The 20,440-nt window shown below is 42.7% G+C and overlaps 1 protein-coding gene across 18 annotated transcripts in view; it reads right to left on the bottom strand.

Annotated features, from left to right (window-relative positions):
* Sytl2 (synaptotagmin like 2) overlaps positions 1 to 20,440 on the bottom strand; it is a 103,914-nt gene that overhangs the window by 44,587 nt on the left and 38,887 nt on the right. For 12 of the 18 annotated variants that reach the window (XM_021229484.2, XM_040728573.1, XM_013116313.3 and 9 more), the window contains 4 exons: positions 17,014 to 17,097; positions 16,305 to 16,783; positions 7,881 to 8,032; positions 5,861 to 5,993 (listed from right to left, as the gene is read on the bottom strand). In XM_021229484.2, the coding sequence (XP_021085143.1) occupies positions 5,861 to 5,993; positions 7,881 to 8,032; positions 16,305 to 16,405 (386 nt within the window). In that variant the 5' untranslated portion in view covers positions 16,406 to 16,783; positions 17,014 to 17,097. Of the gene's footprint in view, positions 1 to 5,860; positions 5,994 to 7,880; positions 8,033 to 16,304; positions 16,784 to 17,013; positions 17,098 to 17,202; positions 17,978 to 20,440 lie in introns of those variants that run through there. The other 6 variants (XM_021229483.2, XM_021229487.2, XM_013116311.3 and 3 more) reach the window with 4 other exon arrangements.

Here is a 20,440-nt window from a genome sequence, read left to right on the forward strand (position 1 = left end):
AAGGGAGAAGTAAATGCAACATTATTATAATCTCAAAAATGTTTTTAAATGACTTATGAAAAGAACTGATGAAGAGACCCACAGCCAACCACTGGGCCAAACTCCTGGAATCTAGTTGTAGAAAGGGAGGAGTGATGAGCAAAGGGGTCAAGACCATGCTGGGGAAACCCACAGAAACAGTTAACCTGAGCAAGTGGGAGCTCATGGACCCCAGTCTGACCAAATCAGTGTGGGGTCAGCTAGGAGGCCTGGGCAATCTATGGGACCTCTGACAGTGGAACCAGTATTTATCCCTAGTGCACAAATGGGCTTTGGGGAGCCCATTCCATGATGCTTCAACAAGTAGAGGAAGAAATGACACAGAAACAAACAAGGCAGTGAATTAGAAAATATGCTTCAAGCACTTCAAGTCAGCAGTATGATTATGAGCACGCATAACTCTTGAAATACTACAATAGTCCACACTACAGACTTGCTGAGCACAAATATTCCCATCCAAGCAGGAGGCACGTCGATGTGCCTATAGATCTTTTCCTACTATAACTGACTGGAGCAAATCTAAAGATCTGATAAGATTAAATATACTCTTAAGAGCTCAGTACAAATGATTTTGTGGGCCAGACATCTTAGAAATGAAATTTTCTTATTACTGGCTTTCCTCCCAAACCTTCTGGAGGTTATAATCTTAAATGTATTATCCCACTGACGGGCTCATCCCTATTTTATTCAAGTGCAAGCTTATATCTTACACTGACCCTATTACCAGGGGTTCTAGCAAATAGCTAATACTGATAGAAAGATAGATAAATAGATATAAACAAAAGTTTTTCAGGAAAGAGATCGTTAGTATAAAAAGACAATACTATTTCAGAGCCAAAAGATGAAGTTGGGAATTATTTGTTCTTGTTTCACAGAGGATAAGAGGGAGGTTGCTGGTAGAGTGAGCATTAGTGAAAAATTGGCGTTGAGGTGTCATCTTGATTCACTGTGTTGACACGCGAAACAGCATCTAATTCTTCCCAAACAAAAGGGATGCTGGGAGGTCAACCTCCTCATTTCCCTACCATTTCAGAAGAAAATATGCCAACATCAGGGAATGAAATACCATGGTGAAGGGTTTAGTTTAGTCCCCCTCAACTCATTTTGGAAAGGTTCTCCAGAGAGGTATTAGCTAATGGACAGAACACATCTTGACAGCAGCCCACCTCCCTCCTGACTCCATGTCTTCCAGTTTTCCATCTTCAGTGCTCCAATCTCAGGGTTATGCAGATTGGGAGGGAGCACTCTAAGCCTCCTCCATCTTTTTCTGGTCACCAGTGCTCAGGAACCCATGCATCCAAGCAACACATCTACTTGTGGACATTTCAGTGTCCTTACAAGCACCACAGTGTCTGTCTAAGCTGACCCGCAGTGATCTCATGTTTGATCCTCTCTCCATCCCTTTCTCAAGGAAGACAGCCTTAAAAACAAAGTGATGGAATCTGGAGGCTATTGATTCCATTATTAACCACAGTTTTAACTTCTTCCTTCCTTCTTTTCTTTCTTTCCTTCTTCCTTTCTCTCTTTCTTTCTTTCTCCCTGGAGCCCAAACTACTTCATTGTTCATTAATTTATTTAATGATTTGTTTTTTATCCATCTCTTTCCTCACCATTTATTCTTTATTTCATAATTCATGATCTTATGAACTACTTTTTAAATTAACTCATTCAATCACTTCCCCACCTTTATGCATCCTAACTCTTTTACCCGTGGCTCGAGTTTGTCAAAGCACTTCCCTGGCTATAATGAAGGTAGTCACGGACTTCTATTGATAACACTTAACTTTTAGGCCCCTTTCTTACATGGTATCAAGGCACTGAGTAGCCCCAGTGGCCTTCCTACGAATTTGACTTGTTTGGTTAAAGACTCTGAGGTTTACAAGGATGCTTTAACAAAATAACATTAACTTTAAGAAGCCATCAGTCCTGGCAAGTTTTCTAATCAAGCTTTCACAGTACAAGGGCAGGGACCCTTCAGATATCTGATCCCTGCCTGGCTAGAACTTATTTGTGCTACACAGCAGCAGAGGACCACCTGGCCTACCTGCTATGATGGCACAAATACATTTGGGTCCACATTTCAGGAAGGTAACTGTTAAGAAAGGGAAGGGAGATTGAAACTTCCAAGTATATAGGCTTGGTACTGAGGGAACAGTTAAATATTCTTTATTATCTAATTTCTGTTCCATCCTTCCAAGACAAAAGATGACACTGCCAGGCATCTGAGGGGTGTGTGACAGAGAAGAGGACAAGGGAGAAAAGGGAAAAGAACTGGAAGTTTACAATGAGTGAGTATTGCTATTTTAGATGTCTCTGCTAGCCTCTCTGCAACTCTAGAGAAAAACAACATGTGCTATCAGAGGATGTCTCCAGTGGTGGTATCAAAGGAACAGACACACAGAGACAGATTAAAAAGTCCATTCCTTCATAAATTTATTCAATCCAAAGAAGTGCCATAGCAGAGACATCAAAGGCCCTGGTCAGTAGATGCCTATTAGACTCTCGATTGATGGTTTTAGGAAGGGATATGCTATGCTATCAATGCGGAGTTCATGGGCCAGTGGCAATCCATAATCTGTTCCTCACTGATTCACGGTGATGTACGTACAGGGATTAAGAGTATGTGTGAAGGTCCACTTACAGCAAGTGATCTAGGTGCTGTTTTCCCTTCCATATTTCATTTCTGTGTTCTACAGAAAGCGTCAGCCCAAAACATTTAGAAATCAAAGTTTAAAAACGAAACGAAGCAGGTCCTCCACCATAGCTAAGTCAGTGGCCAGGACTACAGCTGCTGGTGACCCGATGTCCATCTGCTGCCCTCGGGGAACAGTGGCCTCTGTTTACAAACCTTTCAGAACTTCCCAGTGCTACAGCTGTAAACAAAAGTGAGTTCATAAAGAATGTAGCAGGCTGCCCACATCTGACCACTTGCCCATCGCTCAAAGCATTTTAACTTATAGGTAACCTCCTACACACCCCCAGTCTCATGGCTGCAACACAGTAAAAGACCTTGCCAGCATGCCTACTTAAGAAACTGCACTATCCAGCCTCACATCCCCTCAGCTTTTCCCTCCTAGCTAAGAAAATATTGACAGGCATTGAGTCATTCTATTGAGAATCACTTAGTCTAGAAGTACAGGCCCCTAAGCACACTTAACACACCCAGTTCACAAAGGTTAAGAAAGCATAAGTGAGAAGCAATGCAGGAGATTGATACCAAGAAAAATGGTGGCCTTTGACATGGAAAGGAGGAAGCCAAAAGTAGCTCCTTGAACAGCTGACTGGTCACCACCCATGCCACGTCCCCCAGAACCGGCCTTCACTGAGCAAAGCTTGCTTGACACGCCTAGCAGCTGTGTGCTTGCTTCTCAAGCACCCTTAATCCATGTAACATAATAGTGGAATTGTAATGCCACCCGGAAGTTGCCAATTTCTGTTCTTCCTGAGAAATGCTAATCAGTTCCCATACTTAATTTCAGTTACTCTCACCACATCCTAGTAAGGCAACCCTGTTTCAGTTTACAGATAAGATCCAAAAGACCTACCTGAGGTCACACAGAAGACAATGCATATCCAAATCAGAGGCATTATATTAGCCTGGAAGTAAGGAAGACCGAAGAATGTTCCAGGTTGGGGGCATGAGAAAATTTAATTGGGTACCCTTGTCTGTCAAGTCCTTTGGGATGAAATGAGAGCCTGGAGGGAGGATGGGAAGTCTGGGCTTGATCAAACTGAGGAATGAACCATTTGCCTCAGAGGTCTTCTTGCCTCTTCTATAATGGTGTTTGTTTCCTCTGCTGGCTAATGCTCCATGCTCCTCAGCCCCTATTATGCCCAGGTTCTAAGATCTGCTCCCAGCTTCTTGGTCATGTTGCTAAATGGCTATGACTTTTCTTTTTCTTTCTTTTTTTCCTTTTTTTAAAGTTTAAATTAGAAACAAGCTTGTTTTACATGTCAATCCCAGTTTCCTCTCCCTCCTCCTTTCCCTTCCCCCCCCCCCCCCAGCAAACTCCTATCCCATCCCCTTTCTGCTCCTCAGGGAGGGTAAGGCATTTTCATAGGGGACCTTCAAAATCTGTCATATCACTTACAGCAGGGCCTAGGCCTTCCCCCTGTGTGTCTAGGCTAAGAGAATATCCCCATTTGTGGAGTGGGCCCCCCCGAAGACCATTCATGTACTAAGGATAAATACTGATCCACTACCAGAGGCCCCATAGATTAACCAGACCTCCAAACTGATGTGCTCCTTCAGGGGATCTGGAACAGTCCTATGCTGGTTTCCCAGCTATCAGTCTGGGGTCCATAAGCTCCCCCAAGTTCAGGTCAGCTGTTTCTGTGGGTTTCTTCAGCCTGGTCTCAACCTCTTTGCTCATCACTCCTCCCTCTCTGCAACTGGATTCCAGAGTTCAGCTCAGTGTTTAGCTGAGGGTGTCTACTTTGGACTCCATCAGCTACTGCATGAAGGCTCATGTTTGTCTTTTTGTGGGTTTCTAATATCTTAGGACTCATCTTTTTTTTTCTTTTCTATGAAAGTAAGGACTTTATCCATCAGGAGTAGAGCAGGCAATGGGGCTGGGGGTGGGACACCAAGACGAATGACTAGAGTGCCTTGAGTTTCTTTAAATGCTACATTCAAGGGTCCACATCTTCACTTACTAGTGCCTGGAACATGCTATGAGCTATGTTAAGAATTCTACATTTACTAGCTACTCGGCTTCCTATGAACTCTTTTAGCAGATTGTCCACACTACTATGTAGCTGTGAAAGTAAAGGCTGAAGAAATTAAGTGAGTGACTCTAAGGACACGATATCACCCAGCAGCTATTAGCAAGGTTCTTCAACCTCTAGTCAGCATGGCAGACCAACGTAGATGAAACAGAACATTACAAATGGTTCTGGAAGAAAAGTGACACCCACCACTCATGGGAAGTAGGCAATTAGCAGACACCTTATTAGAGTGTATATTCCATTGCCTGTGTGGCATAACTTTACTCATAACTGAATTTGAAATGCCTATAGGTAGTTGCATTATACTCAAACCCCCTTCCTTGCCTGTGAACTATTGGAAATATCTGTTCCCATAGTGCCTTGGTCTTTGACCTAGACTCAGTGTGTCACACTGTCAAAGACACTGACTTCATGCCAGTATGAAGTTCTGAAGTGAGCTGTCTCCACAGAGGCTCTTCCCTCCAAAATGCAGTAAGGTGTTAATAATATCTTTAAGTACATAAAACAACAGATTAAGCCTCAAAAGTTTTGGAACAGCGTAGCCCCACAGTTGGTTACTTCTGGAAAGAACTCACAAATGTCAGATAAAAGCATCAAAACCTAGAGCACAGAGGATGCCCTGCATTTTAATGAGGTATTTACTACCTACTATGTGCCCACTGTCCTGCATACATTAGGACCACTTCTGACCAGACATTATCAATCCTGTCTGTCCTGCCTGGCTCCTGTCACACTTTTTCTATCACACTAGACATGGCAGTGTGATCATCATTCATCTGTCCCCTGAAATGAGCTGCAGCACTCACAGACCTCTTTAGCCTACTCTAGAAATTCCTAAATATGAATGAAAACACACCACTCCCGACACTGGAAGAAACAACCACTTAACATTTTGACTCCGTGGTTAAGATCTGTTGGAAATTCTGACAGCTAAGGAAGAGTCTTGTCCAGGCTCCATTACCATTGGAATCCAGAATCCCCCCCCAAACATTACCCATCCCCACACGTATGACTCCAGTCCTGCATTTGTACCCCAAGCCCACATTTGCCTATATAGCACAGCAAGCCACGAAGTCCACAAGTTCTGTCTTACCTTGGGCCTGCTGGAGCTGTGTCGTCTTCTGGTTCTTCTACAACAGCTAGCTCTGGGGGAAGGAAAGCATCTTTGTTGACATTATTCACCCAGCTTTCTTTTACCCTCATTGCTGTATCCTCACTCTGCTCAGCTGAAACAAGAAATGATAAAGACAGAAAGGTTATATCTCACTTCTACCATCTATAACCTTCTCATTGATTCCTAGTAGTGAGGGCTCAGATCTGAACCTTGGGCCTTGTAAGCACAAAGATGACCACTGGTCACTATAGCTGTGAGGGAAGTCAGTAGATTCACATGACTTCAGGTCTCTGCTTCCCAAACAGCCTTCTAAAAGGATGGGTGTGCCTTTAAAGATACAGGTAACACTGGAGACCACTGAAGCAAAATTCTAACTGCCTCTAGGTTAATCTGACCTGGCTTGGAGTCAGGACTGGATATACTTAACCAAGAGATGCTCAGAGTGGGAGTATCCTTGAGATCCTTACCAAGCATACTAAATAACTACAATGGGCCAAACAAATGCTTGACTCTGAGGTACAAAGGAAAAGGAATAATGCTAATTTAGGATGTCCCCCTCCAGTGCCTCTCCTATCCTGTGGGTCTCTCTCTTCGAATCCAAATTCTAAATTCACTACAACACACTGCTCGTGTCATTGCCCTCATCAAATCTCTGTGCTGTCTTTAGGAATCTCTTATGCCTTTCAATACCCAGCATTCTCCTTACCCAAATCTTTGTAACAATTAGCATCAACTGAGTGGTGACTAATGAGCAAGAGCTATGCTGAGTTCTCTGTGGACATTATCCTATGTGGTGAGAGGTATTTTCTGGGTTTATAAGCTTGGAAATTAAAAATCAAACAGTTCAAGAAAATTGCCTAAGGTTGCATTGTAAGTGCTAAGAATACTCTCATCAGTGTTAAGATGGGGCAATATTGGGCTCCCAATTTCTAAATACATTCCCAGGTGGAATCTATTCCCTACTGGTCTTGGTACACATCAGTTTAGCATCTTCAATTGCAAATGGAGTCAACAGTGCCTACCAGCACCACCCAAGATGTCTTAAGGCCTGAGTATACTTGAAAACCGAGAACTTCAGGCAATGCACTGTACAGGCTTAGCTGCAATAAGTGTGACAGAGTCAAAAGATTTGAAATCCCAGCTTTGCCATTTAACAATAATATGACCTTGGGCAAGGTAACTCAAGCTGCCCAATAAAATTCATAGACAAAGTATATTTACTGTATAAAATTCCTGCTACAATTAAAATAGATAATTAAAATTTGCTATATATTAAATGCTTTAAAGATAGTATTTTTCCTTTGTCGATAAGCTAGACCTAGAAGTTTACAATGACTAATCTTGAGTTAAACAGAAACGAGTTAGATAGAAATTTGCAAGCATGCAGGTAAAATGAAGTGGTGAAATTAAAAGAATTCTAAATAAACTTTTATAGTCCATTAAATAATGTGCTAGGCTGATTAAAGAAACACCACATGTCAAGATAATTGAACATGAAACCTGATTTCTGTCTAAATCTTTTGTGCTATTCAGAAGGCTTTGAATTTCCAGAGTTAAAAGCCAAAGAAGGAGCTGGGGAGTTGATTCAGTTGATAAAGTGTTTGCCATGCAAACATCAGGCCCTGAGTTTGATATCTAGCACCTATGCTAAAAGAGCTACCTGAGGGTGACTTCTGACCTCCACCCACACACATACCATATTCATACATACCCATGTGCATATATCCACTCACCAAAAAAGCCAAAGAAAGATATGCACTTTCCTCATAATCCCCAAGCACTAGCACTACTGTATTTAAACATGGTGCCTAAGAATTGTCCTCATCTATAGCCAGTGACTTAGCCCTGCCCTCATCCACCCAAATCCAAGGCAAGGTGATTATGAGTGAGAAGGACATATGCTAGACAAAGCATACTCCCAAATGATTTCCTTCAGCAGATTTCAGTCTCATACCCTTCCCCACCCTCCTTCCTAAACAAATGTCAGCTGTGACCTCACCTGCCACTGGGAGCCTCTTCTTTCTCATGGATGCTCTGATGATATCAGCACCATGGATTTTGTCCCTGTGCCTTTTTGCCTTAGCTTCATAAAACCATTGGCCACTCATATTTTTTAGTTGTTGGTCATCCTTAATTTTTTCAGGCAAATGTCTACAAAAGGAAAAGAACTTTACTATGCTGAGAACCCACAATAAATAAACAAGTTCATTTTGATAATCTGTGAAGAAATCTGTAAATGAGAGGCAAAATGAAGTTCTTAATTTATGTGCCACAAACCTCCCAGATGGCTAACAAATGTTCCGACTTGACTAAAAATACTAATCAGTGATGCCAAGCATAGTTTTAAAAGGGTTTTTATTTATTTGTATTTTATGTGTATGAATGTTTTGCATGTAAGTAAGTATATAATGGGCATACATTACCTGTATAAACCAGAAGAGGTGTCAGATTTCCCCTAGAACTGGAGTTACAGACAGTTGTGAATTGTGAGTGCTGGGATTTGAACTCAGGTCCTCTACAAGAGCAGCAAGTGCTCTTAACCACTCTGAATCTCCTCAAGAACAGATTCACTTCTTAGCTGTAGTATTCTATGTCTACCATTCAAATAGTCACACCAGGGAGGAATGATGGAGAAAGCTTCTCTGGCCATTCCCTCATCTGTAAAATGGGGTTAAATACTCCATCTCACAGGGTTTCTCTGAGAATTAAACACTTAAGGTACCCCCTACACCTGCCAAGGGCCTATTAAGCATTTTTTGGATAAGTAGTTCCTCGGTTCCTCCCTTTCCAGTGAAACGAGTTTATCAGATACCTTCCTGGAAGCCTGTAAAGGAAGGGGGCATGGTGCTCTGCGTGCTGAGGCAGGCTACAATAAGGAGGTGCAAGCAAGATTTCTTTTATGGGTTCCATAATCATTCATGCTCGCTGAATAACTGAAACCTAAAGAGCAAACCAACTGATACCCTCCTAAAACGTCCCTGATTTATATTGGTTGGGGAAAAATGGTGTCCTAATCAATGAGTCTTTTAACCTCCACATCCTTCTAGTCAATAAAATGAGAATCCCAAGTCTGTCTCTCTTACTCATAGAGATGCATGCAGAGTAAAAGCCAATAAAAGCCTTTGTGAAACTTTGAACTCTTGAAAAATAATGTGTTGCACAAATCTAAGTGGTTTACGATTTCTACTCAAGCTTAGATGCTCCGTGTCTATGTGGCAAATCTGTATTAGCCAAAGAATGTGAGTGGGCCAGTGCAGTGGCCAGTCAGGGAATGAGGACTGCACACATCTGGGAACAGGGAAGGAGCTGGAGGGGCAGCCACCCAGGCCCAGCAACGACAGGTTCCTCTTTCGTAAGTGTGTTTGAGGAAACAGTTCGTTGTCTGTCACATATACTCTCCCAGTCACCTGGGATGAAGCGATTGGGCTCCAGATGTGCTCATCACAGTCCTTAGTCATACAGCCCATGTTCAAATCTCGGCAGGGACAGCATCATTAGTTCACAGCCACCGAAGGACTGTGCTTCTTACTAAATGCTTCTGATCAGCTTAGGCTCATTGCCTAAGGGTTTTGACCGAGCAGACAGTCCTGGCTGGGCAAATGGCTGTAGTTTTTTTTTTTTCCTTCTTCGTTGGAGCAAGATTCTGCCCAATTCCAGAAAGGGGGGGGGGCCCACCTCTTCTTGGTCAGATAGGGGTCCTAGAAGAATGGTCTTCATTTCATATATATTTACTTAGTGCCTTAGAAAGCAATTGAGCTTTAAGTGTGAAGGAATGCCATATGAGGCACTGACCACCCGACTGACTTTTTGGAGTCGCTTCCCAGCAGACACTCCTAAACCCCACTTGCCAGCACACTCAACTTCTTATTGCCCTCAAAACTGCTCTGTAACCTGTGGGTTTTAGACGTAGAAAAGTATGGCTGAAAGACTATGGGCTCTGGAGGCGTTACCACATAGGACCGAAGCTTGGTTTTAATTCTACACAAACATGGGGATGGACATGTTAGTGAACTATTCTGTATTTCAGTCTCCTTGCTTGTAAAGAGGGAAGAAATAAGACCTTCCCTTGAAGATTTCTGAGATAATTCATTAAAGTGTCTTGCCTGGAAGTACTTAGCAGTGCCCAGCTTTTGTATAAAGAGGTCAATGACCTCTGGATGTCTTCTCCTGGCTTCTCTGTCCAGCATATTCCTCCTCTTGCTGCTACAGGCCTAGCCTGAGCATCACAAAGACATGCTTCCCTTTTCCTTGTTCCTATAATACCTCCCTTCAGCATTCACCCAGTATCCCAAGAGTCTATTTGCACATCTGTTTCACCCAGTCAACTGTGGACTCTGCAAACTCCTTGAATACAAGGATAACATTCTTATCACCATTTATAGTCTCACCATGAAGCACAGAGACTGGAACAGAGTTGATACCCAGGAAATGTTTGTTGAGTAAGTCATTGAGCAGTCATGTGCTCAACAGCCACGCCAGTCTGAGTAAGAAAAGAGATAATGAAGATCCCACCACTGCCAAGTTTCAGGGGACCAGACCCCACCATAGTGGCAGGGTTTTCTGATGAGGCAGAACTGCTCATCTCTCATCAGAACAGGAAAAAGCAGATCATGAACTATGGTTACCTGTCAGCACACCACAAGCCCTTACTGCGGAGAAACTCCCGGGTTCCCGGCAGGAGATTGTTTTTGCTAGCTACTTTGCAATAGATTCTTTGGAGGTCTTTGCAACTCTTGGTCTCTCTCATCTTAATAGCTGCCTGCAAGGCCCTGATGATTGCACAAATAGCACAGGCTATGTGAGTCATGCCCAGGGAAACACAGGGCCCCAGAAGAGGTTGGTAAACATTGTGGTAAGCACAGGGTTTCTGGCACTTTTGTTTGAAAGTGGCAAGAGGATGAGAATTCTTTCCAAGTTGGCCAGGGCCATTTTGGTATTTCCTAATACAACGATTTCTTCTGAGTTTAATGACCTCTGATTTTTCTATCTTGGTCACCTGCAATATTCTGCAGATGCCTCCATATGGGTGCTATCAAAGACCAAATCTATAAAGATTTGAATAATGCCACTGTGGTGGTGCTAAAATCTTCTCTTCCAATAGTTCTGTTATCTTTCCTTTCTTCTGATCTAAAATCGAATGGGCCATATTAGTACTAGATTTTCTAATTTTACTGTCTATCTAAAGCGCAAAGATGACATCGGTAAACACTGGAGAGCAGCAGGACATCTCAGTCCAAAAATGCCACTGTCCTGTCAGCCTTCCAGACCAAGCATCCCAGGGTTCGTCTGCACAGTCCTCCATTCTGTCCATTAACATCTGCACAACCTCTGCTTGAATGAGCATATACTTAACCTCTGAATGGCATTTTTTTCCTTCTGAGTTCACTACAGATAATTTACTCAACAGCAAAAGATAGTCACTATGCCTGCTCTGTATGCTAAATGCCAATGTTGAAACCTTTTCTGATCATTTGCTCATTTGGACATCCATTAATTTCCTAACATATACAAGGCATATTCTGGGAATTGAGTATAAAACTCAGTCTACAGCCCTGATGGCCAGTGGCCATTCTTTTTAGTGTGTGGGGAGGAAAACAAGAACAATGGCGCTTTCCAGACTGGATTCATAGTTGTCCCTAGCCCGCCTCCTTCTCACTATATGCACACGCACACTCCAACTTCCAGTTCTTTGACATGATCAACAAAGGCCTGTCATCATAGACAAGACCTGATCAATGCTACCTACTCAGATGTGGGTAGGAAACTCAGTAGATGGTCAAAGAGATGCTTATATTCATTCTCTAGAGTCAGTCCTGTCCCCCCACAACCCCCCAATATATTCTGGGAAAGACGGTAAGATTGTATGACTTAAAAATGGTCTCAGTGTCTAAATGAAATGATTGGGGCCCAGAGAACTTAAGAGACTTGCCCGGGGTGACCCAGAAGTTAGCTTGCCTCTTAGCAATCCTGCCCTGCTTGGTAAAACCTAACAAGATTTTGGTTTCTATGGTAGTTACCACACTTCATTCTTTCTCTCGGGCATTTATGGAGAATCTGAAAACCAAATGTCCCTTAAAATGAGAAGTGCATTTCTGAGATGTGGGCACATCACAGATCTCCACAATCTATTGAGATTAAGCACAGAGTGGGAAAGCACTAGGCTTTGGAGTGGATCAGCAAGACTCTCACCTTGCAAGCTGCTTACCCTCTTCCACTATATTTTGCCATGGTGTGGGGGGGGGTAAGGGGGCTGTTGATCCACACTGTTCTGAGAACAAAAAGGAAATGCATGTGATGCTCTCTGAATGCTGCAGCCCCAGGATAAACACTGGTTTCTTTCTGCTTTGCTTTCATGGAAGACGCCACCAGAGGTTCTGGAAGCCAGATCTTCAGCAAGTACTGCCTTCATTTAAAAAGAAGTAAAGTCCTAAAGAGGCAGCTGAGAATCATAAGATGTGGTGGCGGTTGAGATGGTATCTACTGCAAAAGAGCCCATTGCTGTAGCTGTGGTTTTATGCATATGGGGGTCGGGACATGGTGCTGGTGTGGTGTATAAACAGATATGCACATCAATTTCCTGCTGGCAGGGTGACGCAAAGCACAGGAAACGCCACCTCGGCAGTGTGTCATTTTCAAACCATAGAAGTCTAAAATTACACATGTGTGTGTAGTAATGTTCCTCTCAAGGGTAGAAGAGTCAGACAGAGGGTCAGGGTGGAAGAGAGGAAAGCATCTATCTTGATGTCTGCTTCTCTGTTGACCTATCAAACATCTCTACTCAGGAATTAGAGACACAAGATGATAACTTGAGCCCAATGCACCGAAGACAGATCAGGGTAGCCTGGGGCTGTCACCTACCCATGTGCATCCTAGAGACCTTTCGAGGATATTCCCCTGGATCTAAATTCATATGCTATCACTGACAGGTTGGGTGGTTTAGGAAATGGGCATGTCTCATGCACGATGCTCATTTTTATCACCCATGAAATCAGGATGGAAGGCAACATACAACTGACATCATCCCCCAAGTGTCTTGCATGAATCTGAACATGATCCACTGAAAGCCTTAGATGTATGAAAAGCAGCAAACCAGCTTTAATGAGAACATAACCTTATCTACAGCCCCACCAATGGGGACTCTGAATCAGTGCCTGGCTTCGTAGAAAACAGTGCAAGTAGAGTTGCTCAGAGGCCACAAAGCCTGATGCCTGTAGTGGTAAATAACAAAAGAGACCCTGTCTCAAAAACTATGCATGTGGAGGGCCAATACCCAAGGTTTTTCTCTGACCTATTTATGTACACCATGACACACATACATGGCTGTTTTCTCACACACACACACACACACACACACACACACACACACACGAGAGAGAGAGAGAGAGAGAGAGAGAGAGAGAATAGATAGAATAGATATTAGAGGCAAATCTACATTTCTAATGGTGCTAACTATAATTAATACATCACTTAATTTGGCTTAGATAAAAAGGACAACTAAAGCTGTAAAATCATGCTAGAAGAACAAAATGTGGATTTTGAAATTTCCATTTGATAGCCCTTTAAATGGGTAAAGGCCATGGGACAGCAAATTCCTTAAGGGCTGGAACCATGCCTTCAATCATCTTCAAATACCAGTCACATCACCCTCCGTTGTAGTTTCTTCATTTATGAGGTATGCAACTAGATGTTGGCATATTAAAAATAGTTGAGACTTTGAGGAGTAATCCCTGATAAGGGATCAAACTCTTAGGCAGCCTTCTCTGTGCCTTTTGCAAGGCACAAGCTGAGTGGTGGAGAGGAGGATTCAGATGTACCCATCACCTTTTGCATGCTGGGAAGATTAAGACTCGTTTCCACAATCTGACTTGGTCAGGACCTGGTCATTCCCAGTATCCGAGTTGAAGCTAAGAAAGGAGGTTAAGTGATTGCCCTAATGAACCACAGCTGATTAGCTACTGGTGATGGGACTTGATGCCAAGGTCCCCGTGTCACGACTGAACGATCACTGTTTGGTTTTGAAGGAAAATTTCCAGCATGAGACAGACATAAAGTCCTGGATCAAGGTCACGGCTTTGTCACTGTGCGATGCTGGGTAATTCTCTTCCCCTCTCCCTGCTTTGCCATCCTGCCTGACTGTAAAATGGCTGAGGCAGATTAACAACAACATGTCTTGTCAGAGCTACCAAACCATAACTGACCAAAGAGGGAAAATAATCTGTGAAGGATTACAGAGGAGATGCTGAGTCAAAGCCCTAGGAGGATGGTTTTCAGAAGTCAGAGACTCTGTCCTGGCCCAGACACAGAAGAGACTGAGAACCACCCCTACAAATCTTAGAAGAACAAGAACCTTCTTACATGGAACACATCAAATGTGGCTCTTTCAGTAGGATCCACAGCCCTGTGACTGTCTGCCCTTTCCAATGTATATTGCTACTAGTCCTTAGATCCTGGCCCCACCTGTAGTCAAGTCAGTCCACAAGACACTCTTGGTGCTTAGTTAGGAAGATGTCCAAGAAATGTTAGTAACTAGGACTGACACAAGATTTTTTTTTTGCCATATCTAGGCTTCTTCCTATCATGTATTTACAACAGCAATAAACAACGCTAGGAACCCTCAGGAACCTTCCAGACCCTTCTCGAACAGCAGACCCAAGGAGTGTCTGCCAAAGGATACATGGTACTACTACAGAGGCTGTGGCCTAGCTGTACTTCACCCCTAAATGGATGGTACAGTCCCTGCTTTGCGCAAGCTCAGCTCTGTTAGAAGAACCTCCAGGAGCATGCAGGCTATATTCAAAAGGGATAGTAGGTCAAGTTGGCTCTTTTCTTTGAAGAACTCAAGTCAAATGGAAACTTGACCTTCTCGGACAGAACTTTTAATTTTGCTCTTAAAACCAATTATAGCAATTCAGGAAGCATTTAGAAATATGAACTACTTCTCTTATGGAGAATAAGGAGGGAAGGGAAACTGTGGTTGGTATGTAAAATAAATTTTAAAATTTTAACCAAAAAAACTTTAAAAATTAAAATTTAACCTAGGTCATGATTCTTTTAAAAAAGTCACTCCCTAGGTCATGATTCTTTAAAAAAAAGTCACTGGATATAAAAATACATACAAAGTTAGCTGGGCATAGTAACACATTCTCATATATCCCCTATTCATGAGTCTGAGACTCGGCAGTCCTGAGTATGAGGCTAGACTGAATTACATAGCTACACTGTCTCAATCTCAAATCTCTCTCTCTCTCTCTCTCTCTCTCTCTCTCTCTCTCTCTCTCTCTCTCTCTCTCACACACACACACACACACACACACACACACACACACACCACAAAACACACAACTACCAGCTACATTTCTTCTTTTCTGTCTTTTAAATTTTTCTTTATTTTTCATGTATCATACTGGCTGTGTGAGTGTGTGTGTGTGTGTATGTGCACGTGCATGCACACATGTACAGGAACATGTGGAGACCAGATATTGATAATAACTATCCACCCTCAATTGCTCCCCATCTTATAGTTTTTCACAGAGTCTCTCCCTAAACCTGGAACCCACTCATTCGCTTCAGAGATCCTCAATTTCTGCTGCCCAGCAATGGGATTATAGACACACATGACCATGGCTGTCACGTCATTATTCTTAGGTAGCAGACACTTGAATGAGTGAACTATCCCTCCAGCATCTCTTTCTGTTTGTTTGGGTTTTGCTTTTTTGCTTTGTTTTTTTTAAGAGGTAGGGTTTAATATAATAACCCAGACTAGTATTAAACTCCAGGCAATCCTCCTGACTCAGCCTCCAAAATTTTGGGACTACAGAACAGACATAAACCATTATGCCTGGTTCTAGGCCTCATTTTAAGCTGGGTCAAATTTGGGCATATATGGGTGTGTTTCTGTTTGGGGAGGTAGGATCTCATTGTATTGCCCACACTGATCTCAAACTGTGAGTTGATGAGGTCCCATCTCACTCTCCTGAGTAGCTTGAACCCCAGGTGTACACCACATGCCTGGCTAAAGTTTTTAATCGAGACCCTATTTCTGGCAGGAGTACAGTATGTAAATTAAGAAACATTAGGTGCTGGGGGTGGTAGTGCGCCCCTTTAATACCAGCACTCAGGAGGCAGAGGCAGGCAGATCTCTATGAGTTCGAGGCCAGCCTGGTCTACAGAGTGAGTTTCAGGACAGCCAGGGCTACAGAGAGAAACCCTGTCTCAAAAAAAACCAAAACCAAACAAAGAAAAAAGAAAAAATGAAAGAAAGATCACCAGGAAAAAGTTCTGTCCAGGAAGTTAACCTAAAATTGGAATGCATAAGTTTAGGCTGCAAGACTAACTACCAGTTATAACTGAAAAGAAAACAGCCCTATTTTCTGTGGACCGCCCCTCCTTTCCCTCACGCCCCCGCAATCTCCTGGCCTCTTACCTGACTCTCTCCTCTTCAGCCCTCTTCAGGGCTGCATCCCGCTGCAGAACCTTTAAAATGGCATCTTGTTCCTCCTCTGTCAGGAAGCTTAAGTCAATCATTTTGAAGTAGACACACACACACACACACACAAAAAACAGTAGTAACAAATGTGGTTTGGGATTCTCAGGGAAAAACAGCTAATACTATAACCGGGATGACAACAGGATATAAAAAAAGAAATGTTGTCTTATTTCATGGTAAAAGTCTTGTCTGGGCTCCACAAAAGTTTTAGGCAGATGACATCAAAATCCTAAAAGTAAGGTCCCTCCAGGTAGTGGCAGTCTGTGGGATGCTGGGCAGGTCTCAGGAAGATGCTTCGCTCCTTGCTTGTGCCTTTAGCTACATTCCATGAGTGCACCCTCTCTGGACCAGTCTTAGGCACAGACACTCCATGATCATCACCATCTTGAGAGACAGCCACCTTGGTGCATCCTAACCTGGAAGATCACGAGACAGGAAACACCAATCAAAAGGAAGAAATTCCAGTCTGTAAGCACCGCTCAGTGGTGCATTTAAAAATGACCAGAGGTGATGGTTTTTGAGCAGGGGAAACCAGTTTTGCCAGCTTCCTGAGCTCAAGGTCAATGTGTTAGAAACATGTTTTTACCCAATTCTAGACCACAGAGATGGAACACACAAAGAAGTCTGTCAATTTTTAACAACCCACCTGAGCAATGGAGGTTCTCTCTCTAGAAATTTCTGCCTTAAAAGTGATGCTGGAGTTCAGCAGGATCAGGGGGGTGTCAAGGAACTATGGGAAAGCAACAGAAAATAGAGAGTCTAAGTGCTTGCCACTTGGCAGGCAGGATCATTTTAATGGTGTGGGATCTGTATTCTAAAATACAGAACAACTCACCCTGGGCAGATCTAGAATATGCCGTAGTTACTGTTGGTTCAGTTACACCTCTGACCTTCACTGGGCCTGGAGGGACCTGCCAAGCTTGTCTTTCTTCATTTCTGAACGATTAATGATATGTGCATATAAACGGAGGGGGGGCAGGAAGAAAGAGATAAAATTCCAAGACACCCCACCATGCCGAGTCAGCACTTTTGAGTCACAATTTAGGTAAGAATCCTGTTTTACTAGAGGTATCTTAAAGATGGGGGAAATAAGAGGGTGAAATGTGAAGAATGCCATGAGGTAAGACCTTAGAGATGACATACTCCGGTCCTTTTAACAAGTCTAGAATTGCATATGTGGAATGGATGCTCAAAGCCTTGTGCCTAAGTAATTCTTAAAGCAGCCCCATTGAAGGAGAAAAGAAAATCTGCACACAAGTGTATGAGGTTTATGCATAGGTACCTTGCAAAACAGAGCTACTGGGCAGCTACCACGGGCATTGGCTTGCTAGCTATAAGCCATTAATCAAGTTGCTCTATCTGAGGATTCATCTGTTCCTTTATACTCAACACTAGGATGCCCTTTGCAGACTGTAACAATTAAGTAAAGCAGTGACTTTAAGGAGAATACATCTTGCACCCTGTACCACAACTAGACACTAAAAATACATTCTTGCCTCCCCTTTGAGCCCATACTTTTGTTGCTAAATAAGACTGTGCTTGTCAAAACTGGCTTCAACATTTTTGTGCACTTTTTCTTTGTTTTTGTATTTTTTTATTGATTTTCCTTTTTTATAATGTCTTTTGTTTCTCTTTTAATAAAAAGAGAGAGAACGTGAAGTTAGGTGATAAAGGGTATTAGGATAATCTGTGAGGCATAGGGAGAGTGTAAAGAATATCATAAACAATATAGTATATGAAAATAATTTTAATACAAATTTTAAAAAAGAAAATAAATGTTCACACAAAGGTTGTGCTTGGTTATCTGTTTTCTATTTTCTGTGTGATATGAAACTTGAGTTTTATAAACAGAAACTGATGACTTTGTTTCATTTTCCCATAGTTCTTTTATCTTGCCACAGTAGTTACCTGTATGTATTTTGAATACATTATTTCAAAAGTCTTTTATTTTAAATCTTCATATACTTGCATAGGCTAAATCTTGCCTGTCTACCTTAGAATCTGCTCATTCTTCAAGGCAGATCAAAGTTACCACCTCTATGAAGCCTTTACTAACTTCCATAGCCAGGGGTAAAAACCTATAATACTTTAATTATTGTTCCTAACTTTGCATGCCCTTCCTGTAACAGACTTGAACTGACCGGCCTGATTCAGGACCACTCTGGATGACCCACAGCTACAAAAGAAAGAAATGCTAATTTTTAGAAGACACTAAAACCTCACATTTGCAGCAGAAAACTAGCTGATACACAAGCCTCTTCCTTTGCCATATATACATATACATACATATGCATACATGAATATGTATATAGATACATATATGAATATATTTCATCAATACATACATATATTTATTTTTATATACATATAATTACAATAGTGAATGTTACATGTTATTTAGAGAGAGATCCACTAGTATAGTTGCTCTCAGATGCCCCCGTTTTACTGAGTCTCTGAATGTGAATAAGTACAGTGAACAAATTAGTCAGTTTCAACACACACCATTACCAAGACACAGTCACCCCAGTTCTTCTCTTCTTTTACACACAGCAGCTTCCTCCGATCCCCAAGGTTAGCAAGGAAATGAATTTAGACCACTTCCTTAGAACTGTATACACAGTGAGGCCTTCGCGGCACTGCCATTTAGCTCAGTAAAAGATTGCTTCTACGGTCAAGGGACAGGCTGAGAAAAACAATTTCAATGGTCTCACAGTAATAACGGGAAGGGTTGCTGAAGGCAGAAATGGTGGTTTCCACACCTCCAAGGAAAAAATGCAAGCTAACCAGTACTTGTGTGCACTGATGTCTAAGGGTTAAAACAAAAACGAAAATAAGAGCATCTCTTATGGTAGGCTGCTAGCAAGGTGGAAGGTTAATTTTCTCGTTTTCCAACGCAGTGCAGGGCTGGAACCCTCTCCTCCTAGGAGGGTGGTCAGGAGTGTCTATCCAGCCAGACTGTAGGAGGCTGTCCCAGGGCAGTGGAGATGCCTCAGTACCACATCCTTACCTGATGCCACTGTTTCAGATGGCCTTTAGGTAGGAACTGAGTGTTTCATTCATTCCTTCACCCTGTACACTTCCTCACCCAAGAGAGACAGCAAAGAACAAGGTGTTTCCTGCTGTGTAGACCTTACATGTGACTGGCAAGAGACCAATTGAGTTAAATAACACAACTAATTCTTTTTAAATTTTACAGTCAAACTATGTATCGTGTTGGAAGGTGAGAAGTGATCGGAGGAAAAAAAAGCTGAAAATGAAGTTGAGTAATCATGTGAGAGAAAGGGGATTTAGCTAGGGTAGGCCTCACGGACATGACATTTGAACAAAAACTTGAGAAAGATGACAAGATATGCCATGCTGATACCAGAGCACCCTGAGGTTGGAGTGAAAACCACGAATTGTCTAGGGCTGGGCATCACAGAGTGAGGCAGGATAACAGGAAGAGCAGGTCAGAGAAGAAGTGGTCCTGATGGCACTGGGTATTCCAGGGACTGCAGGTTCTGGCTCTCAGTCTGAGATGGAGCAGGGCTAAGGAGAAGCACATACAGGGAGAAGGAGCGAATGTTTTCTGGGTGCCCCCCACATGCCTGGTGCTCATTCTGCTTCTCCACCGAATGATGCTGAGGTAGGTCCTGGGCTTTTACAAAGAGACTAAGCCCAAAGAAGTCTTTTGTCATCAAGTGAGACTAGCATTTGTCAACTGTTTTGACATGATAGGCCACCCTGTCGTTAACACCTTATTCAGTGTCTACTTCCACACAGACTCCTTTAAGTGAGGTGACAAAATAAAGTTCTTCTGTCTGTGGGTCATCATCCTCCCCTTAAGCATGAGGGAATCTCTGGCTCATGGCTGTAAGAAGGTGCTACATCCTCTGAAGTGCCTGGTCTCTTACCCACACCCTCCCTGTGAGGAGAGGGATATCTGTAAGGAGAGGATGCCATCCTGTATTCATGGGGATCACTGATTCACACAATTCACAGACATATCCCAGTGGCGAGCAGAAAGTTCTCCGTGTGTTCAGCCTCCCACCCATCTTCAGCATGCTGCCAAGTGATCGTTCTATGATTCATGG

The sequence above is a fragment of the Mesocricetus auratus genome, unplaced genomic scaffold, assembly GCF_017639785.1.
Source record: "Mesocricetus auratus isolate SY011 unplaced genomic scaffold, BCM_Maur_2.0 Super-Scaffold_4256, whole genome shotgun sequence".
NCBI lineage: Eukaryota > Metazoa > Chordata > Mammalia > Rodentia > Cricetidae > Mesocricetus > Mesocricetus auratus.